This window comes from Coregonus lavaretus (genome assembly GCF_964263955.1).
Source record: "Coregonus lavaretus genome assembly, chromosome: 6".
NCBI classification, from domain to species: Eukaryota; Metazoa; Chordata; class Actinopteri; order Salmoniformes; family Salmonidae; genus Coregonus; species Coregonus lavaretus.
The window spans coordinates 45,803,555-45,826,243 of NC_139993.1; the positions used below are offsets into that span (position 1 = coordinate 45,803,555).

The following is a 22,689-nucleotide window of genomic DNA, read 5'->3' on the forward strand; positions in this document are numbered from 1 at the left end:
CTATGAGTCTGGAATAATACTGTGAAATTGTGAAAATTATTATAATGCCCTTTCAGTGTAAGAACTGTTTGAAAATACCGCCTGAAATGTCTGCCTGTTTTGGTGGGATGGAGTTTCAGAACACTCCCAGACAGTCCTAGCAAAATTCTTGCATGAGGGATTTATGTTTGGTAAGAAGCTATTTTTGTTTCTTTTTTACCATATTAATGGAAAACAATTACAGTAAGGTACTTAATTGTTACCAAGACATTATTTGATATTGAGATAAAAACAGCTGCATTGGACCTTTAAATTCAACAATACCAATTCAAGAAGGATGCTATACACCTCTGCAGCAGGGCTGATTGTGACTCTGGGAAGTGTCCAACAGGACCAGGGGGGCTGAAGAGGACGTGGCCCAGGTCAGGATGGGCGTACCGGCCAAGGTAGTTGAGGTCTGGGTGTGGGTAGGGATAGTTGGGGTGTTCTCCCTGGTGAGGATAGTGGGGAATGTTGGGGTATTCTCCCTGGCTGTACTCTACATGGTTCTTGTTGTTCATGGCCCAGAACAGCCCCAGAATCAGCATGATGGCTCCCAGAACCACACAGCACAGAGAGAAGGCCTGCAGGCGACTCTACAATCATAACAACATCATATTAATATTAACATTAATTATAACAATAATAATAATACATTTCACATTGTATTTCTTTATAGTACCCACCTGAGGGGAGGTGAGAAAGGCAGTGGAGCCGCCTGTCACGATGAGGAAGAATCCGAGGAAGATGGCTGCTTGGTGGAGGGAAGGCATCGCTCTGGGACCCCCGGGGACGGTGTGTGTTAGTCTCTGTGGTGTAGGGAAGGCATCTCCCTCTCCATGGGACCACCGGGGATGGCAAATATTAGTCTTCCCAGTGGAGTAACCCCCTGGTAAATAACCCTAACCCCCGTTAGGCGTGCTCTGTCCCGGTCAGTTCCATAAGACCAGGTCCAATTCCAAGTGTGCTTCCGTGTGGGTTATTTTGGATTCAAGAAGCAATGAGATGATGAATGGAGCTGAAGTTAAAGGAGAGTTAAAGTTTAAAAACATAGTCCCATTACCTCCAGGTAGTAAGACAAATAAAATGGGTGAAATGTTGGTTTTCTTTTATTCCTTCCAGGCTGGATAATGAAATTAAGACAAAAGATGAAATGATCTCCATCAATTTCTTTTAGAATAATAGAGACATATTTTCCAATGATATCCAGAGGCTCACATGAAAAACTGTAAATATAATACAGTTTCTTAGATAAAGACACATTTTCTCTGAAAGCAGGAGAGCATCGTCCGGGAGGGCTGAGTATGTGTGTGGTTGAGAGAGCGAGAGAGTGAGAGAGAGAGAGAGAGAGAGAGAGAGAGAGCAAGAGAGAGAGAGAGAGAGCAAGAGAGAGAGAGAGAGAGAGAGAGAGTGTGTGTGGTGTGTGTTCCGGACTGGAGAGACAGACAAGCTGACAGCAGAGCCCATTAAGGATCCTTACTGGCGCCCCACCCTCTGCCTAATGTGTGTGTACCACTCACCAGCCTAGTAACGGTCCATTCATGTGTGTGTGTGTGCATGTTTGCATGCCTGGGTGTATGTGCGTTCTCATGTTCACTCTTTTTTATATGACCCAACAATTGAAAGTGAATTAAACTGATTTTCATTGAAGATGTGAAAACACCTTAACTGAAACCAATCAGTCAGAATTCCCTCCCATCACAGTGACAGTTCATAGATGTCGCTAAAGCTATGTATATAGACCTACCTCAAAGTATGGTTATGGTATATGGTAGTACAGTGCTTTCAGAAAGTATTCATACCCCCTGACTTATTCCACATTTTATTGTGTTACAGGATTCAATAGAATTGTTTTCACACAATACCCCATAATGACTAAGTGAAAACATGTTTTTAAAAATGTTTAGAAATGTATTGAAAATGAAATAGAGAAATATCACATTTACATACACTACCGTTCAAAAGTTTGGGGTCACGTAGAAATGTCCTTGTTTTTGAAAAAAAGCAATTTTTTGGTCCATTAATATAACATCAAATTGATCAGAAATACAGTGTAGACATTGTTAATGTTGTAAATGGCTATTGTAGCTGGAAACGGCAGATTTTTAATGGAACACCAGTCTCAACAGATACTCAACTAGTCTCAAGAAGGCCAGTTTTATTGCTTCTTTAATCAGCACAACAGTTTTCAGCTGTGCTAACAGAATTGCAAAAGGGTTTTCTAATGATCAATTAGCCTTTTCAAATGATAAACTTGGATTAGCAAACACAACGTGCCATTGGAACACAGGACTGATGGTTGCTGATAATGGGCCTCTGTACGCCTATGTAGATTTTCCATTACAAATCAGCCGTTTCCAGCTACAATAGCCATTTACAACATTAACAATGTCTACATTGTATTTCTATTCAATTTGATGTTATTTTAATGGACAAAAAAATTGCTTTTCTTTCGAAAACAAGGACATTTCTAAGTGACCCCAAACTTTTTAACGGTAGTGTAAGTATTCACACCCCTGAGTCAATACTTTGTAGAAGCACCTTTGGCAGCAATTACAGCTGTGACTCTTTCTGGGTAAGTCTCTAAGAGCTTTCCACACCTGGATTGTGCAACATTTGCCCATTGTTATTTTCAAGATTCTTCAACCTCTTTCAAATTGGTTGTTGATCATTGCTAGACAACAATTTTTAAATATTGCCATAGATTTTCAAGTATATTTAAGTCAAAACTGTAACTCGGCCACTCAGGAACATTCACTGGCTTCCTTCTTTTCAATCAATTAGGTTACTATTGTGGAGTAACTACAATATTGATGACCCATCCTCAGTTTTCTCCTATTACAGCCATTAAACTCTGTAACTGTTTTAAAGTCACCATTGGACTCATGGTGAAATCCCTGAGTGGTTTCCTTCCTCTCCGGCAACTGAGTCAGGAAGGATGCCTGTATATTTGTAGTGACTGGGTGTATTTATACGCCATCCAAAGTGTAATTAATAACTTCACCATGCTCAAAGGTCTATTTAATGTCAGCTTTTTTTACCCATCTACCAATAGGTGCTCTTTTTTGCGAGGCATTGGAAAACCTCACTGGTCTTTGTGGTTGAATCTGTGTTTGAAATTCACTGCTCGACTGAGGGACCTTACAGATAATTGTATGTGTGGGGTACAGAGATGAGGTAGTCATTCAAAAATCATGTTAAACACTATTATTGCACACAGAATGAGTCCATGCTACTTATGTGACTTTTTAAGCAACTTTTTACTCCTGAATGTATTTAGGCTTGCCACAACAAATGGGTTGAATACTTATTGACTCAAGACATTTCAGCTTTTCATTTTGTATTAATTTATAAAAAATTTGAAAAACATAATTCCACTTTGACATGATGGAGTATTGTGTCTAGGGCAGTGACAAAAAATCTCAATGTAATCCATTTTAAATTCAGGCTGTAACACAACAAAATGTGGAAAAAGTAAAGGGGTGTGAATACTTTCTGAAAGCACTGTAGTTAAATGCGTTAGATTTAGCATTGGTTAGGGTTTCATGTAATAATCAGTGTAGTTTTATTACCTGGTTTATGGTAGTGATATTGTTATATAATACCGCTAAATAAAATCTATAATTACTCTTGTAGTTATATGTAAGTTATAATAAATAGGTTATTGAAATAATGCTTAACTACTGTAGGCCTAGTTTGATATCAGTGAAGTTGAATGGTTTTAACAAAGTTGTATCCACTGTATTACTTAACTGTTGCATGTTAATGAAGGTATGCGCAGGGTGAATGGTGTGACGGGATTTCTGCTCTCTGATTGGACGAAGCGCTCCAACATAGGCGGGGCTAGCCGACCCCACAGCCAGACTCGCCTATCAGAGAGAACGACATGAGTGGCAGGATTCTAACTTCAACATTTACACATCTGTCTGTCTGTGTAGCGGTGTGTGCCTTTAGTGAATGTGTTGGCATAGAGGATCTATGTGGATTTTAAAAAGCAGAAGCTTAGAAATCTTGCATCGCGTGCTCCCAACTAAAGGCAATAGAAAATCGATTGTTCATAAAAGGGATTTATTCTCTGGAACAGTCTTAACTAGACCATCATCAGGCCAGTAGACCAGCAGAGCAGGGTGGATGGATCCGTTGTTGTATCTCGGTGGACTGGTAGTTCTCTTTCTGTTGTGGATCAAGATGAAAGGCTTAGACTACGTGATCGTTCACCAGAGATGGATATTCGTCTGTCTATTTCTGCTGCCACTATCAGTCATATTTGATGTCTATTATTACCTGCGCGCGTGGCTCATCTTCAAGATGTGTTCCGCGCCAAAACAGCACGACCAGCGCGTGCGGGACATCCAGAGACAGGTTAGGGCATGTGGCTAAATTGCAACGATGATGCAAATTGCATCTCTATTAAAATAGGTTAACTAATCTATTAAAACCAGTGGATACACCCCTCTTCACTGACTAGCCTACCTAACCAGGCCTACTACTCTACATGAAGAGGCTTATGAGTTTATATGAGCAGTGCTATTACAGAAGAGCAGACATTCTAAAGTCTATATCTATCATGTTATGTTATCTATAATCTGGACGTTCACACATGTCCTCGCTAACCCCAATGTGTGTGTGTGAGTGCGTCTGTCTAAACTTTAAACACAGATCCCTGATAACACCCGATGATAGCAGTGTGTGTGAGTGTATATGTGTGTGTGAGAGAGACTGCAGTGACTGGGGGGGAGACTCACATGTGTATAGGTCGGCCCGGCTGGCTGACTGTTTCTCTCAGAGTGGGGAAATACAAGAAGACCAACAAGAACATCCTAATCAACATGATGGACATACTGGAGGTGGACACACAGAGACAGGTAGGACACACATGCTCACACACTGTAGCTCTGTATATAAAAGTATGTATGTGTGTGTAAACCTGTATGACCCGGGCAAGTATATGTACAACAGGTGGTTCATGTGGAGCCCCTGGTCAACATGGGTCAGATCACTGCTCTCCTCAACTCCATGGGCTGGACTCTGCCTGTGCTGCCAGAACTGGACGACCTCACTGTCGGTACGCTATGCAACTCATTACCATTACATCTGCATATCATCAGCATATATTGTTGGCTAAGGTTTTATGGTGTATGGTGGTATATTTTATTGTATATGGGTTTGAGTTATATTATATATATTGTTGTATGGCTGTTAAAAGGTATATATGGTGGTATATGCAATGATGTACACAACCGGTCAAAAGTTTTAGAACACCTACTCATTCAAGATATTTGTTTTATTTTATACTATTTTCTACATTGTAGAATAATAGTGAAGACATCACAACTATGAAATAACACATATGGAATCATGTAGTAACCAAAAAAGTGTTAGACAAATCAAAACATATTTTATATTTGAGATTCTTCAAATAGCAACCCTTTGCTTTGATGACAGCTTTGCACACTATTGGCATTCTCTCAACCAGCTTCACCTGGAATGCTTTTCCAACAGTCTTGAAGGAGTTCCCACATGTGCTGAGCACTTGTTGGCTGCATTTCCGTCACTCTGCGGTCCAACTCATCCCAAACCATCTCAATTTGGTTGAGGTCGGGGGATTGTGGAGGCCAGGTCATCTGATGCAGCACTCCATCACTCTCCTTCTTGGTAAAATAGCCCTTACACAACCTGGAGGTGTGTTGGGTTATTGTCCTGTTGAAAAACAAATAATAGTCCCACTAAGCCCAAACCAGATGGGATGGCGTATCGCTGCAAAATGCTGTGGTAGCCATGCTGGTTAAGTGTGCCATGAATTCTAAATAAATCACAGACAGTGTCACCAGCAAAGCACCCCCACCTCTATGCTTTATGGTGGGAAATACACATTAGGAGATCATCCGTTCACCAACACCGCGTCTCACAAAGACACGACGGTTGGAAACAAAAATCTCCAATTTGGACTCCAGACCAAAGGACACATTTCCACCGGTCTAATGTCCATTGATCGTGTTTCTTGGCCCAAGCAAGTCTCTTCTTCTTATTGGTGTCCTTTAGTAGTGGTTTCTTTGCAGCAATTCGACCATGAAGGCCTGATTCACACAGTCTCCTCTGAACAGTTGATGTTGAGATGTGTCTTTGACTTGAACTCTGTGAAGCATTTATTTGGGCTGCAATTTCTGAGGCTGGTTATTCTAATGAACTTATCCTTTGCAGCAGAGGTAACTCTGGGTGTTCCATTCCTGTGGCGGTCCTCATGAGAGCCAGTTTCATCATAGCGCTTGATGGTTTTTGCGACTGCACTTGAAGAAACTTTCAAAGTTCTTGAAATGTTCCGTATTGACTGACCTTCATGTCTTATAATAATGGACTGTCGTTTCTCTTTGCTTATTTGAGCTGTTCTTGACATAATATGGACTTGGTCTTTTACCAAAAATGGGTATCTTCTGTATACCGCCACTACCTTGTCACAACACAACTGATTGGCTCAAACACATTAAGAAGGAAAGAAATTCCACAAATTAACTTTTAAGAAGGCACACCTTTTAATTGAAATGCATTCCAGGTCGTGCAAAGCTGTCATCAAGGCAAAGGGTGGCTGTGATGAGGTGGTGATGAAGGAGTCAGGCGCAGGAGGGTAAATCACAGAATAACAGGCTTTAATCCGCAAAATACATGTTTACGCAGAAATGCGTCAAACACACTCCAGGGCACAAAACAGGCGCACTGGAAAATACAAGGCACACGGGAAAAATACTCCCGTCGATACACAATACACGAGCTCCACCGAGCTTCACTAACCTCCACAAACAAACAATCACCCACACAGACAAGGAAGCAGAGGGAACACTTATACCATTACTAATGAGGGAATAAGGACCAGGTGTGTGTGATTGAAGACAAGACAAATGGAGTGATGATAAATGGATCGGCAGTAGCTAGTAAGCCGGTGACGCCGAACGCCGAAACCTGTCCGAACAAGGAGGGGAGGCAGCCTCGGCGGAAGTCGTGACAGTACCCCCCCTTGCGCGCCGACCCCGGCCTCGGGGACGGCCAGGAGGACGCGGAGCAGGGTGAGCCGGATGGCGACGGTGGAAATCCCGTAACATGGAGGGATCGAGGATATCCCTCACCGGGACCCAGCACCGTTCCTCCGGACCGTACCCCTCCCACTCCACGAGGTACTGAAGGCCCCCCACCCAACGCCTCAAATCCAGGATGGAACGGACAGAGTACGCCGGGGCCCCCTCGATGTCCAGAGGAGGTGGAGGGACCTCCCGCACCTCAGCATCCTGAAGTGGACCAGCTACCACCGGCCTGAGGAGAGAGACATGAAACGAGGGGTTAATACGGTAATCAGGGGGGAGTAATAACCTATAAGTGACCTCGTTGACTCTCCTCAGGACTTTGAACGGCCCCACAAACCGCGGGCTCAGCTTCCGGCAGGGCAGGCGGAGAGGCAGATTCCGGGTCGAGAGCCAGACCCGATCCCCCAGTACAAAGACGGGGGCCTCACTGCGGTGGCGGTCAGCGTTGGCCTTCTGACAACGCACAGTGCGTTGGAGGTGAACGTGGGCAGCATCCCATGTCTCCTCCGCGCGCCGAAACCAGTCATCCACCACAGGAGCCTTGGTCTGGCTCTGGTGCCACGGTGCCAGAACCGGTTGGTAACCTAGAATACACTGGAAAGGTGTTAGGTTAGTGGAGGAGTGCCGGAGAGAGTTCTGGGCATATTCTACCCATGGCAAGAACACCGACCACTCCCCCGGCCTGTCCTGGCAGTAGGACCGCAGGAACCTACCCACGTATTGATTTACCCGTTCCACCTGCCCATTACTCTCGGGGTGGAACCCAGAGGTCAGGCTGACCGAGACCCCCAGACGTTCCATGAATGCCTTCCAGACCTTGGACGTAAACTGGGGACCTCGGTCAGACACTATATCCTCTGGTACCCCGTAGTGCCGGAAGACGTGTGTAAACAGGGCCTCCGCAGTTTGCAGAGCCGTGAGGAGACCGGGCAGAGGAAGGAGGCGACAGGCTTTAGAAAAGCGGGCCACAATGACCAGGATGGTGGTGTTACCTTGGGAGAGGGGAAGATCAGTTAGAAAATCAACACTTAGGTGAGACCATGGTCGTTGTGGAACTGGTAAAGGTTGTAACTTACCAGCTGGGAGGTGCCTAGGTGCCTTACTCTGGGCGCACACAGAGCAGAAGGAGACATACACCCTCACGTCCTTAGCCAAGGTATGCCACCAGTATTTTCCGGTCAGGCAGCGCACTGTATGGCCGATACCTGGGTGACCAGAGGAGAGTGACGTGTGTGCCCAGTAGATCAGACGATCACGGATAAGAGCAGGCACGTACTGTAGGCCATCTGGACACTGAGGTGGAGAGGGATCCGTGCGTAATGCCTGCTCTATATCCGTGTCCATTGCCCATACTACCGGCGCCACAATGCAGGAGGCCGGCAGTATGGGAGTGTTGTCGCTGGGCATACAGCCGGGACAGCGCGTCTGCCTTCACGTTCTTCGTACCTGGGATGTATGATAGAGTTAAATCAAACCGGGTGAAGAATAGGGCCCACCTGGCCTGGTGAGGATTCAGCCTCCTCGCTGCCCGGATGTACTCCAGGTTACGGTGGTCCGTCCAGACGAGGAAAGGGTGTTTTGCCCCCTCAAGCCAATGCCTCCACACGGTCAAGGCTTGGACAACAGCCAACAGCTCCCGATCACCAACGCCGTAGTTCTGCTCCGCCGGGCTGAGCTTCTTCAAGAAGAACGCACAGGGGCGAAGCTTGGGTGGCGTACCCGAGCGTTGAGACAGGACAGCTCCTATCCCAACCTCGGACGCATCCACCTCCACTACGAACGGTAGTGATGAATCGGGGTGGGCCAGTACTGGGGCTGAGGTGAACAGACCCGCAGTTTGCTGAAGGCCAGCTCAGCCTCAGCAGAACAGCGGAGCCGGGACGGTCCACCCTTCAACAGGGAGGTAATGGGAGCTGCGACCTTGCCAAAGCCCCGGATAAACCTCCGATAGTAGTTGGAAAAGCCAAGGAAGCGCTGCACCTCCTTAACCGTGGTTGGAGTCGGCCAATTATGCACGGCTGAAATGCGATCTCCCTCCATCTCCACAGCTGAGGTGGAAATGCGGTATCCATGGAAGGAGACGGACTGCTGGAAAAACATACACTTCTCTGCCTTAGCATAAAGGTCATTTTCCAACAGTCGGGCCAGCACCTTGCGAACCAGAGACACATGCTCGGCGTGCGTAGCGGAATACACCAGGATGTCATCGATGTAGACCACTACACCGCGACCAAGCATGTCCCGAAACACCTCGTTCACAAAGGACTGGAAAACTGAGGGAGCATTCATCAAACCATAGGGCATCACCAGGTATTCATAATGCCCCGTGGTTGTGCTGAATGCTGTCTTCCACTCATCTCCCTCTCGGATACGCACCAGGTTGTACGCACTCCTGAGATCTAATTTGGTGAAGAAGTGCGCCCCATGCATTGATTCAATCACTGAAGGAATGGGGGAGAGGATAACTAAATCTTATCGTCTCCCTGTTCAGCGGTCGATAATCAATGCACGGGCGCAGACCTCCGTCCTTCTTCACAAAGAAGAAACTCGAGGAGGCGGGTGAAGTGGAGGGACGTATATACTCCTGGCGCAGGGACTCAGTGACATATGTTTCCATAGCCACCGTTTCAGCCTGTGACAGGGGGTATATATGACTCCTGGGAGGTACAGCGTCTACCCAGAGTTTTATCGCGCAATCCCCTGATGAGGTGGTAATTTAGTCGCCTGCGTTTTAGAGAACGCATGCGCCAGATCGAGGTATTCAGGAAGAATGCGCACGGTGGAGGTACCGTCTGGACTTTCCACCGTGGTTGCACCAACGGAAACACCTAGACACCTACCCTTACACTCTCGCGACCACCCCGTGAGAACCCTCTGCGGCCATGAGAAGGTGGGGTTGTGGAGTGCTAGCCAAGGGATACCTAATACCACAGGGAAAGCAGGAGACTCAATAATGGAAAAAATAACTTGCTCACAATGAGTCTCCTGGGTAATCATGGTGACTGGTGCAGTAACTTCCTTAACCAACCCGGACCCTAATGGTCGACTATCAAGTGCTCTGATGGGGCGTGGAATGGATAGGCGAATCAATGGAATGCCTATACGGTGTGCGAATGCCCCGTCCATAAAGTTCCCAGCTGTGCCTGAATCGACTAGCGCCTTACACTGGGGAACTACCATGTGCTCAGGAAAGGAGATGTGTATTTTACAGTGCGCAGCAGAGGGCTCTGAACGAGTGTGGGTGTTCGATACCTGGGGTGATGCGAGAGTGCCCTGCCTGCCGCCTCCCGGTCCAAAATAACGTTGACTACTACGTGTGGTGTATTGTCCCTTCGTGCCACCAGAGTGACACTGTGCTCAGGAAAGGAGATGTGTATTTTACAGTGCACAGCAGAGGGCTCTCCGCTCTCTCGGCCGGCGGCTCCACCCAGCTACATCTGCTCGGGATCAGAGTCGTCCGGGGTGGAAACGGGCAGACCCCTACCAGGACGTCCTCTGGCTGCCAGCAGGTTGTCCAAACAAATAGCCATGTCCACCAGTTTCTTGAAGGACAACATGGTGTCTCGGCAGGCTAGCTCCCGTCGGACGTCCTCCCGCAGATGGCACCGGAAATGGTCGATCAGGGCCCGCTCGTTCCACCCGGACCCCGCTGCCAGCGTCCGAAACTCCAATGTGAAGTCCTGCGCAGTCCTCTTCCCCTGCCTCAGGTGGACCAGCCGCTCGCCCGCCTCTCGGGCGGGTGATCGAAGACCTCCCGGAAGAGGCGAGCGAACTCACCGTAGTTCTCCAACCCGGCTCCTCCTTCGTTCCACACCGCGTTGGCCCACTCCAGGGCTTTCCCCGAGAGGCAGGAGACTAGGGCGGACACCTTCTCCCGCTCCGATGGAAACGGTCGGATGCTGGAGAAGTAGAGCTCCAGTTGGAGAAGGAATCCTTGGCACAGCACCGCTGTCCCGTCAAACTCCCCTGGTCGGGATATCTGGATCCCTCCTGGTGCTGGGGTGTAGGTGGCGGGATCCGGTTGACCAGCTGGTCTCGACGGATCGGGCTCTCTCCTCTACAAGCATTGGACGACCTGAAGAACCCGACCCATCGCTTCACCCAAGCTGGCTAGCATAGTTGAATGCTCCTGGACCCGTTCCACGACTCCAGGCATGTGCGTCTCTCCTGCTGACTCCATAGCGGGTGGATGATTCTGTGATGAGGTGGTGATGAAGGAGTCAGGCGCAGGAGGGTAAATCACAGAATAACAGGCTTTAATCCGATAAATATACAGGTTTACGCAGAAATGCGTCAAACACACTCCAGGGCACAAAACAGGTGCACTGGAAAATACAAGGCACACAGGAAAAATACTCCCGTCGATACACAATACACGAGCTCCACCGAGCTTCACTAACCTCCACAAACAAACAATCACCCACACAGACAAGGAAGCAGAGGGAACACTTATACCATGACTAATGAGGGAATAAGGACCAGGTGTGTGTGATTGAAGACAAGACAAATGGAATGATGATAAATGGATCGGTAGTAGCTAGTAAGCCGGTGACGCCGAACGCCGAAACCTGCCCGAACAAGGAGGGGAGGCAGCCTCGGCGGAAGTCGTGACAGTGGCAATTTTAAGAATCTCTAATATAATGATTCCATATGTGTTATTTCATAGTTTTGATGTCTTCACTATTATTCTACAATGTAGAAAATAGTAAAAAAATAAAGAAAAACCCTTGAATGAGTAGGTGTTCTAAAACTTTTGGCCGGTAGTATATATAAACCCTGGATTGCTGATGCTATGTATTGGCCATTGGCTTCTTTCACACTTCCGGGTTTGTAGAACGGAAGTTCAGCAAAGCGGTGTTGTTTATGTTCCGGTTTATGTTCTGGTCACTAGCAACAGCGCAGAGTTAGCAAGCTAGCATAATGGCGGCACAATCCTCTCACTGATGCTATTGTAGTGTCTCCCGAGTGGCGCAGTGGTCTAAGGCACTGCATTGCTGTAGCCTGGTTCGAATCCAGGCTCTGTCGTAGCCGGCCGCGACCGGGAGACCCATGGGGCGGCGCACAATTGGCCTAGTGTCGTCCAGGGTAGAAGAGGGTATGGCCGGCAGGGATGTAGCTCAGTTGGTAGAGCATGGCGTTTGCAACGCCAGGGTTGTGGGTTCCATTCCCACGGGGGGCCAGTATGACAAGAAAAGAAAAAACACTCACTAACTGTAAGTCGCTCTGGATAAGAGCGTCTGCTAAAATGTAGTGTCCCTTTTTGTTCCGACAACAAACAAAAACACCCATACCTCAGATTTCACGACTTCCCAAGGATGCGACTTGAGACCAATTAGAAGAGATGAGGGCCCTGACTTCACTATTTTACATGGGAGCACCTTCATCTGTAGCCTGCATTTTAACCTGGCCAACATCTACTTTGAAGCCAACGGTCGGCCATATTGGCACTCCCCAGAAGGACCAGTCCTTGATAGGAATGGAATTCTACAGTATTTCAATTCAATGTTTCAAGGACAAAATTACATGTATTTAAGTACAGTGGGGGAAAAAAGTATTTAGTCAGCCACCAATTGTGCAAGTTCTCCCACTTAAAAAGATGAGAGAGGCCTGTAATTTTCATCATAGGTACACAGACAAAATGAGAAAAAAAATTCCAGAAAATGACATTGTAGGATTTTTTATGAATTTATTTGCAAATTATGGTGGAAAATAAGTATTTGGTCAATAACAAAAGTTTCTCAATACTTTGTTATATACCCTTTGTTGGCAATGACACAGGTCAAACGTTTTCTGTAAGTCTTCACAAGGTTTTCACACACTGTTGCTGGTCCATTCCTCCATGCAGATCTCCTCTAGAGCAGTGATGTTTTGGGGCTGTCGCTGGGTAACACAGACTTTCAACTCCCTCCAAAGATGTTCTATGGGGTTGAGATCTGGAGACTGGCTAGGCCACTCCAGGACCTTGAAATGCTTCTGACGAAGCCACTAATTCGTTGCCCGGGCGGTGTGTTTGGGATCATTGTCATGCTGAAAGACCCAGCCACGTTTCATCTTCAATGCCCTTGCTGATGGAAGGAGGTTTTCACTCAAAATCTCACGATACATGGCCCCATTCATTCTTTCCGTTACACGGATCAGTCGTCCTGGTCCCTTTGCAGAAAAAAAGCCCCAAAGCATGATGTTTCCACCCCCATGCTTCACAGTAGGTATGGTGTTCTTTGGATGCAACTCAGCACTCTTTGTCCTCCAAACACGACGAGTTGAGTTTTTACCAAAAAGTTCTATTTTGGTTTCATTTGACCATATGACATTCTCCCAATCCTCTTCTGGATCATCCAAATGCACTCTAGCAAACTTTAGACGGGCCTGGACATGTACTGGCTTAAGCAGGGGGACACGTCTGGCACTGCAGGATTTGAGTCCCTGGCGGTGTAGTGTGTTACTGATGGTAGGCTTTGTTACTTTGGTCCCAGCTCTCTGCAGGTCATTCACTAGGTCCCCCCGTGTGGTTCTGGGATTTTTTCTCACCGTTCTTGTGATCATTTTGACCCCACGTGGTGAGATCTTGCGTGGAGCCACAGATCGAGGGAGATTATCAGTGGTCTTGTATGTCTTCCATTTCCTAATAATTGCTCCCACAGTTGATTTCTTCAAACCAAGCTGCTTACCTATTGCAGATTCAGTCTTCCCAGCCTGGTGCAGGTCTACAATTTTGTTTCTGGTGTCCTTTGACAGCTCTTTGGTCTTGGCCATAGTGGAGTTTGGAGTGTGACTGTTTGAGGTTGTGGACAGGTGTCTTTTATACTGATAACAAGTTCAAACAGGTGCCATTAATACAGGTAACGAGTGGAAGCCTCTTAAAGAAGAAGTTACAGGTTGTCACGATCGTCGTTACAGGAAGCGGACCAAGGCGCAGCGTGTGATACAAACATGACTTTATTTTAATTAACGAACAAACCAAAACACGACTCGTGAAGTCCAACGGTTAAACATACCGAAACGGAACAAAAACCCACAACACCCACAGGAAAACATACAGATTAAATATGGCTCCCAATCAGAGATAACGAGCCGACAGCTGACACTCGTTACCTCCGATTGGGAGTCATTGACCAAACATAGAAATAAACCCAACAGAAATACAAACATAGAAATACACCCAACGAATGAACACACCCTGGCTCAAATTACAGAGTCCCGGAGCCAGAGCGTGACAGTACCCCCCCCTAAAGGCGCGGACTGCGACCGCGCCTCAATACGGGCTAAACAAGGGAGGGCTGGGTGGGCATACCTCCTCGGCGGTGGCTCTGGCTCTGGCCTTGATCCCCACCTCCTCTCCCACCCCCCAAAGTACCCCTGGTCCTGTCTAGCCCCGCTGGCCGGAGCCGGACTGACGACACGCGCCCCTGGCTTGGTGCGTGGAGGACGAACGGGCCTTACCAGGCTGACGACGCGCACCACTGCCTTGGCGCGGGGAGCAGGAATGGGCCGGACCGGGCTGACGAAGCGCACCCCTGACTTGGTGCGGAGAGCGGAACCGGGCCGGACAGGGCTGACGAAACGCACCACAGACTTGGTGCGGGGAGCAGGACTGGGCCGGACAGGGCTGACGAAGCGCACCACAGACCTGGTGCGGGGAGCAGGAACGGGCAGAGCCGGGCTGACGAGACGCACCACAGACTTGATGCGGGGAGCAGGGACAGGCCGGGCTGAACTGGCGACGCGCACCACAGACCTGGTGCGGAGAGCAGGAACGGGCAGAGCCGGGCTGACGAGACGCACCACAGACTTGATGCGGGGAGCAGGAATGGGCCGGACTGGACTGACGACGCACACCACTGGCTTGGTGCGGGAAGCTTGGATGGGCCGGACTGTACTGGGGACACACACCACTGGCCCTACACCGGGATCTGGAACGGGCCGGACCGGACTGGCAACACACGCCAGTACCTCTCGCCGTGCCTCTACTTCCTCCATCCCCTCTTTGACCAGTGGCCCCCGTAACCCGGCGGCCTTCTCCGGCAACCCACTGGACCGCTCTATCGCGGCCTCCTGCTGGTCCGCCGTCGTGAGCCCCCCCCTAAAAATTTTCGGGGCGTCTCTCCTACCCGTGGCCCAGGTCTCCATGTCCCTCGCCAGCTTCTCGCCCTTCTGCCATAATGTCAAGCCCCTCTCTTCCTCACTCGGCTTGACCCAGTCCAGGAGGCGAAGGAGATCTGTGAGGGATCTCCCCGGCGATGGCTCCTGGACACGCTGCTTGGTCCCATCTTGGTGGGTTTTTCTGTCACGATCGTCGTTACAGGAAGCGGACCAAGGCGCAGCGTGTGATACAAACATGACTTTATTTTAATTAACGAACAAACCAAAACACGACTCGTGAAGTCCAACGGTTAAACATACCGAAACGGAACAAAAACCCACAACACCCACAGGAAAACATACAGATTAAATATGGCTCCCAATCAGAGATAACGAGCCGACAGCTGACACTCGTTACCTCCGATTGGGAGTCATTGACCAAACATAGAAATAAACCCAACAGAAATACAAACATAGAAATACACCCAACGAATGAACACACCCTGGCTCAAATTACAGAGTCCCGGAGCCAGAGCGTGACACAGGTCTGTGAGAGCCAGAAATCTTGCTTGTTTGTAGGTGACCAAATACTTATTTTCCACCATAATTTGCAAATAAATTCATAAAAAATCCTACAATGTGATGTTCTGGAAAAAAAATTCTCAATTTGTCTGTCATAGTTGACGTGTACCTATGATGAAAATTACAGGCCTCTCTCATCTTTTTAAGTGGGAGAACTTGCACAATTGGTGGCTGACTAAATACTTTTTTCCCCCACTGTATGTGTTGTTGCAGTGGGGACAGTAACATTAGTAATCTCAAACAATTATATTTTAAATGTTTTTACATATATTTATTAAAATTTTTGTGTTTAGTTCACATAATATAATTTATACTGAACAAAAATATAAACGCAGGCCTCCCGAGTGGCGCAGCGGTCTAAGGCACGCAGTGTTGCAGCATCATTACAGCCTGGGGTTCGATCCCAGCGTCGTCCGGGTTAGGGAAGGGTTTGGCTGGGGGGGGGCTTTACTTGGCTCATCGCGCTCTAGCGACTCCTTCTGGTGGGCCGGGCGCCTGCAGGCTGACTTCGGTCGTCAGTTGAACAGTGTTTTTCTCCGACACATTGGTGCAGTTGGCTTCCGGGTTAAGCGAGCGGGTGCTAAGAAGCGCGGCTTGGCGGGTCATGTTTCGGAGGACGCATGACTCGACCTTCGCCTCTCCCGAGCCTGTTGGGGAGTTGCAGCGATGTGACAAGATCGTAATCACAAAATTGGGGAGAAAAAGGGGGTAAAAAATATATATACACTACCAGTCAAAAGTTTGGACACACCTACTCATTCACAGGTTTTTCTTTATTTTTACTATGTTCTACATTGTAGAATAATAGTGAAGACATCAAAACTATGAAATAACACATATGGAATCATGTAGTAACCAAAAAAGTGTTAAACAAATCAAAATATATTTTATATTTGAGATTCTTCAAATAGCCACCCTTTGCCTTGATGACATCTTTGCACACTCTTGGCATTCTCTCAACCAGCTTCATGAGGTAGTCACCTGGAATGCATTTCAATTAACAGGTGTGCCTTCTTAATGCGTTTGAGCCAATTAGTTGTGTTGTGACAAGGTAGGGGGGTATACAGAAGATAGCCCTATTTGGCAAAAGACCAAGTCCATATTATGGCAAGAACAGCTTAAATAAGCAAAGAGAAACGACAGTCCATCATTACTTTAAGACATGACGGTCAGTCAATACGGAACATTTCAAGAACTTTGAAAGTTTCTTGAAGTGCAGTCGCAAAAACCATCAAGCGCTATGATGAAACTGGCTCTCATGAGGGCCGCCACAGGAAAGAAAGACCCAGAGTTACCTCTGCTGCAGAGGATAACTTCATTAGAGTTACCATTCTCAGAAATTGCAGCCCAAAGAAATGCTTCACAGAGTTCAAGTCACAGACACATCTCAACATCAACTGTTCAGAGGGGACTGCGTGAATCAGGCCTTCATGGTCGAATTGCTGCAAAGAAACCACTACTAAAGGACACCAATAATAAGAAGAGACTTGCTTGGGCCAAGAAACACGAGCAATGGAGATTAGACCGGTGGAATTTTGTCCTTTGGTCTGGAGTCCACATTTGAGATTTTTGGTTCCAACCGCCGTGTCTTTGTGAAACGCGGTGTGGGTGAACGGATAATCTCTGCATGTGTATTTCCCACCATAAAGCATGGAGGAGGAGGTGTTAGGGTGTGGGGGTGCTTTGCTGGTGACACTGTCTGTGATTTATTTAGAATTCAAGGCACACTTAACCAGCATTGCTACCACAGCATTCTGCAGCGATACGCCATCACATCTGGTTTGGACTATCATTTGTTTTTCAACAGGACAATGACCCAACACACCTGCAGTCTGTGTAAGGGCTATTTGACCAAGAAGGAGAGTGATGGAGTGCTGCATCAGATGACCTGGCCTCCACAATCCCCCGACCTCAACCCAATTGAGATGGTTTGGGATGAGTCGGACGGCATGGTGAAGGAAAAGCAGCCAATAAGTGCTCAGCTTATGTAGGAACTCCTTCAAGACTGTTGGAAAAGCATTCCAGGTGAAGCTGGCTGAGAGAATCCCAAGAGTGTGCAAAGCTGTCATCAAGGCAAAGGGTGGCTATTTGAAAAATCTCTAATATAAAATGTATTTTGATTTGTTTAACACTTTTTTGGTTACTACATGATTCCATATGTGTTATTTAATAGTTTTGATGTCTTCACTATTATTCTACTGTAAGGTTCTGTATTTATTTTCTTAGTCAACCTTGTGTTCTTGAACGTAGCCCTGTCTTTCATTTTTGTTCATTGATTTCACCTGTGTTAGTTACTCACCTGGTCTCATTAGTGCCTTATTTAGTTCAGTTCATTCTGTTTGTGCCTTGTGAGGTATTGTTCGTTTTGACTCTAAGCCTTTTCCTAGCTCGTTTGTGAGAACCAGTTATAGCCTTCAGTCTTAGTTTTTGATTCTCCTGCCTGTTTGCCTACCTGTGTATGACCATTGCCTGCCTGTGACCACGATTCCTGCCTTTTGCGGAGGCTAAATAAACACCTGCCGCGCTCTGCGCGTGAATCTACACCTTTTTCTCCCTGAGTATTCATTACATCTACAATGTAGAAAATAGTAAAAATAAAAACCCTTGACTGAGTATAGGTGTGTCAAAACTTTTGACTGGTACTGTATATAAACGCAACATGTAAAAATGTCAAAGATTTTCCTGAGTTATAGTTCATATAAGGAAATCAGTAAATTGAAATAAATAAATTAGGCCCTAATCTATGGATTTCACATGTCTGGGCAGGGGTGCAGCCATGGGTGGGCCTTCTAGGGCATAGGCCACCCACTTGGCAGCCAGGCCCACCCACTGGGGAGCCAATCAGAATGAGTTTTTCCCCACAAAAGGGCTTTATTACAGACAGAAATACTGATCATGCTGTTTAATCAGCTTCTTGATATGCCACACATGTCAGGTAGATGGATTATCTTGGCAAAGGAGAAATGCTCACTAACAGGGATGTAAACAAATTTGTGCACAAAATTTGAGAGCAATAAGCTTTTTGTGCATATGGAACATTTCTGGGAGGCACGGTGGCTTCAACACAGCGCCCCATGTCAGTCATCTAGTGTATATAGAAATAATTGGGTATATATTGTTGTTCGGATGTGATATATGGTGGTATATGTTGTTCTATACAACGACTGACAGATTGCCATCCAGAGGGGTATACTACAAAGTAGGATCAATGAGTTAGTCAGCTGACTTGCCTAAATATTCTGAAATATATATATATATATATATATATATATATATATATATATATTTTTTAGAAAGATAAGCTTGAAATGGGCATGGACTAATTGACTCAACAACCAAAAACACATATCTAAATTTAGTTTTCTTAATGAACCAGAAAATCAATAGTTATTTCTGGTTGTTGATCAAAGTTAGCTGGCTAACTCATTTTTCTGCTTTGTAGTATACCCCTCTGTAGCTGAGTGTTTCCATGGCATCTTATCCATCAGGGTTGTTTATTTCCTGTTGGGAGCATCATCACCCTCTCTTATTGGATTAGAGGATAGATGGTTTATAGATGGTAGAGTTCCGAGGGTGAAACTCAGAGGAAATTGCTTCGGAGTGCACAGCGCTCCTGGATCAGATTCCATAATGGTTTTCCGGATCCATAAATGTTAGATCAACAGCTTAATGTTTTCCCATCAGCACGCTGTAGATTCATCTGGAACTCCACAGAGACTGACACACACAAACACACACACACACAACTGACAAACTGTTTGAGTGTTTACGCTGCTCTCTGCTTCTTCACCTGTGAGGAGATTGAGTTCCCCAAGTCCCTAAAGTGTTGTTGTTGTGTATCCTGTACTGTTGGTGTTGTATCTTGACTGTGTCCCTGAGCACTAGTATGCCCCAATTGTCTTTTGTTTACTAAATAATTAAGCCCTCTCGCTCTCCCTCTCTCTCTATCTACAGGAGGTCTGGTGATGGGTACAGGTATAGAGTCATCCTCTCATATCTACGGACTCTTCCAGCACATCTGTGTTGCCTTTGAGCTGGTGCTGGCTGACGGCAGCCTGGTCCGCTGCACTGAGGTGAGCAGAGCTCTCTTTACTGCTCGGATCTTTAAGAGAACCTTGTTGTCGGAGCAGAGCAATACCTCCAGTTCTGTAGATCACAGAGCAATGCTACAGGCCTCCAGTTCTGTAGCTCACAGAGCAATGCTACAGGCCTCCAGTTCTGTAGCTCACAGAGCAATGCTACAGGCCTCCAGTTCTGTAGATCACAGAGCAATGCTACAGGCCTCCAGTTCTGTAGCTCACAGAGCAATGCTACAGGCCTCCAGTTCTGGAACTAACAGAGCAATGCTACAGGCCTCCAGTTCTGTAACTAACAGAGCAATGCTACAGGCCTCCAGTTCTGGAACTAACAGAGCAATGCTACAGGCCTCCAGTTCTGTAGCTCACAGAGCAATGCTACAGGCCTCCAGTTCTGTAGCTCACAGAGCAATGCTACAGGCCTCCAGTTCTGTAACTAACAGAGCAATGCTACAGGCCTCCAGTTCTGTAACTAACAGAGCAATGCTACAGGCCTCCAGTTCTGTAACTAACAGAGCAATGCTACAGGCCTCCAGTTCTGTAACTAACAGAGCAAAGCTACAGGCCTCCAGTCCTTCAGAAAACATAAAGCCAACACCACTGGAAATGGCAGTTAATCTGGAAACAAAGGGTCCACAGTACAACTAGAGAGAGAGAGAAGGAAAGGAATCTGCTATGTGGCACTGTTACAGGAGGGAAACTGATGTTCTCTGTGTGTGTGTGTTGGAGGGGGGGGGGGGGGGTTCTCTAACAGGAGGAGAACTCTGACCTGTTCCACGCAGTTCCATGGTCCTGTGGAACTCTGGGGTTCCTGGTTGCCACGGAGATAAAGATCGTCCCGGCAAGGTATTGGGTTGGTCTGCAGTATAAGCCAGTCAGAGGGCTGGAGAACATCTGCCGTCGGTTCAGTGAGGCGTCTGAGGACAAGAACAACACGTTTGTAGAAGGACTGCAGTACTCACTGGACGAAGCTGTTATCATGACTGGCACTATGACTGACACGGCTGAACCTGACCAGGTGAGAAAGAGAAAAAGAGAAATAGAGGAAGAATGACATGGTACGATCAGAAGGACAAGAGAGGAGAAGAGTGCTGTCTGTCTGCAAGATCTAACCATAACCCTGCACTGTGTGTGTGTTTCAGATCAACAAGATCGGCCTGCACTATAAGCCGTGGTTCTTCAAGCACGTTGAGAGTTACCTGACAAAGAACAACACAGCAGTGGATAATCCCTCTACGCCACTACTACCACAGACACACACGATCCATCTTCTGGGAGCTCCAGGTACACACACACAAATGCACACATACATACACACACAGTGCATTAGACAGATGATACAAAGTGACCCTTTTATCCTGCAGATTTCAGCATGTCATCATCTCCTCCCCCAGCACATAACTCTGCATTAGTCTCCCTAATGTACAGACACACATGCACACACACACGCACGCTGCCATTAGGAAACCATGTGTGGTTTGCTGGTAATTCTTCCTTACCATAACCTTAAATTATGTCTAGTTTTTCTCTGACAGACTGATGATGTTGTTGATGGGGAGGAGGGGTAAAGGGGCAGTTTTACAGCCCCCCCCCCCCCCCCCCCCCAACCCCTTCCGTTATATATGAGGCATAGACCAGGGTCGTGTTCAGTGGGACATATAATAGCCACACTTTCTGAAATAGAAAACCAAAATGTGTTTTGTTCCATTTCAAAACATATTTTCTCTACTGGACACAACTGTGGAGCTGGAAAGCTGATTGCTGTAAACATGAATGTGTGTGTGTTTTTGTCTCCAGGACATCATCCCGTTTGGTAACCACCCAGTGTTCCGGTGGTTGTTTGGGTGGATGGTTCCTCCTAAGATCTCTCTGTTGAAGCTGACCCAGGGAGAGACCATCAGACAACTGTATGAGCAACACCATGTTGTCCAGGACATGTTGGTCCCCATGAAACACATCCAGACCGCTATCGCACGCTTCCACCAGAACATCCATGTAAGACACACACACAAACTAGTACATTTCACATAAGACACATAGCTACATTGCATGCTTCCTCAGCGTAACATACCCTAATACATTAAACACACACAAGTGTGACTGAGTTGGTATGTCTCGTTTTAGGGGTGTGACTGAGTTGGTATATCTCATTTTAGGGGTGTGACTGAGTTGGTTTATCTCATTTTAAGGGAGTGACTGAGTTGGTACAGTATATCTAATTTTAGGTGAGTGACTGAGTTGGTATATCTTGTTTTAAGGGTGTGACTGTCTCATTGTAGGGTTGTAACTAAGTTGGTATGTCCCTCCCTGCAGGTGTACCCTCTGTGGTTGTGTCCGTTCGTGCTCCCCCCGGGCCGGGGGATGGTTCATCCTAAAGGTGAGGAGGCAGAGCTGTATGTGGACATCGGAGCGTACGGAGAACCCAGGGTTAAACACTTCAAGGCTAAAGCCTCATGTAGACAGCTGGAGCAGTTTGTCAGAGAGGTGCATGGGTAAGTTTCTGTACACACACATACACACCCCCAACAGCTGTATGATGAGGGTCTATATGGAACGATGGGAGTAAGGCTTCCGATTGTGCTGACGTATGTATGTTTGAATGTGTGTGTGTGTCTAGGTTCCAGATGCTGTATGCTGATGTGTACATGGAGCGTAGTGAGTTCTGGGAGATGTTTGACGGGACGTTGTATCACCGTCTGAGAAAGGAGCTGGGCTGTCAGGACGCTTTCCCTGAGGTATACGACAAGATCTGCAAAGCTGCACGACACTGACCTCTGACCCCTAATCCTTTAACATCTGCCATCCCACCAGTAACACGATGAAGATGAGAGCCTTTAAGGAGTGTTCTCAGCCTGTTTGTA

General features: G+C 47.0%; 1 protein-coding gene across 1 annotated transcript; it reads left to right on the top strand.

The window, feature by feature from the left end:
• Positions 1–4,149: 4,149 nt before the first annotated feature.
• On the top strand, positions 4,150–22,599 carry LOC311130778 (delta(24)-sterol reductase-like; the record flags this gene model as incomplete). The annotated part of the gene is given in 10 exon segments (XM_084163576.1): positions 4,150–4,390; positions 4,744–4,883; positions 4,978–5,083; positions 19,707–19,825; positions 20,583–20,846; positions 20,971–21,053; positions 21,055–21,112; positions 21,626–21,823; positions 22,142–22,320; positions 22,446–22,599. Coding segments are annotated over 10 exon segments (1,542 nt in total).
• Positions 22,600–22,689: the final 90 nt, after the last annotated feature.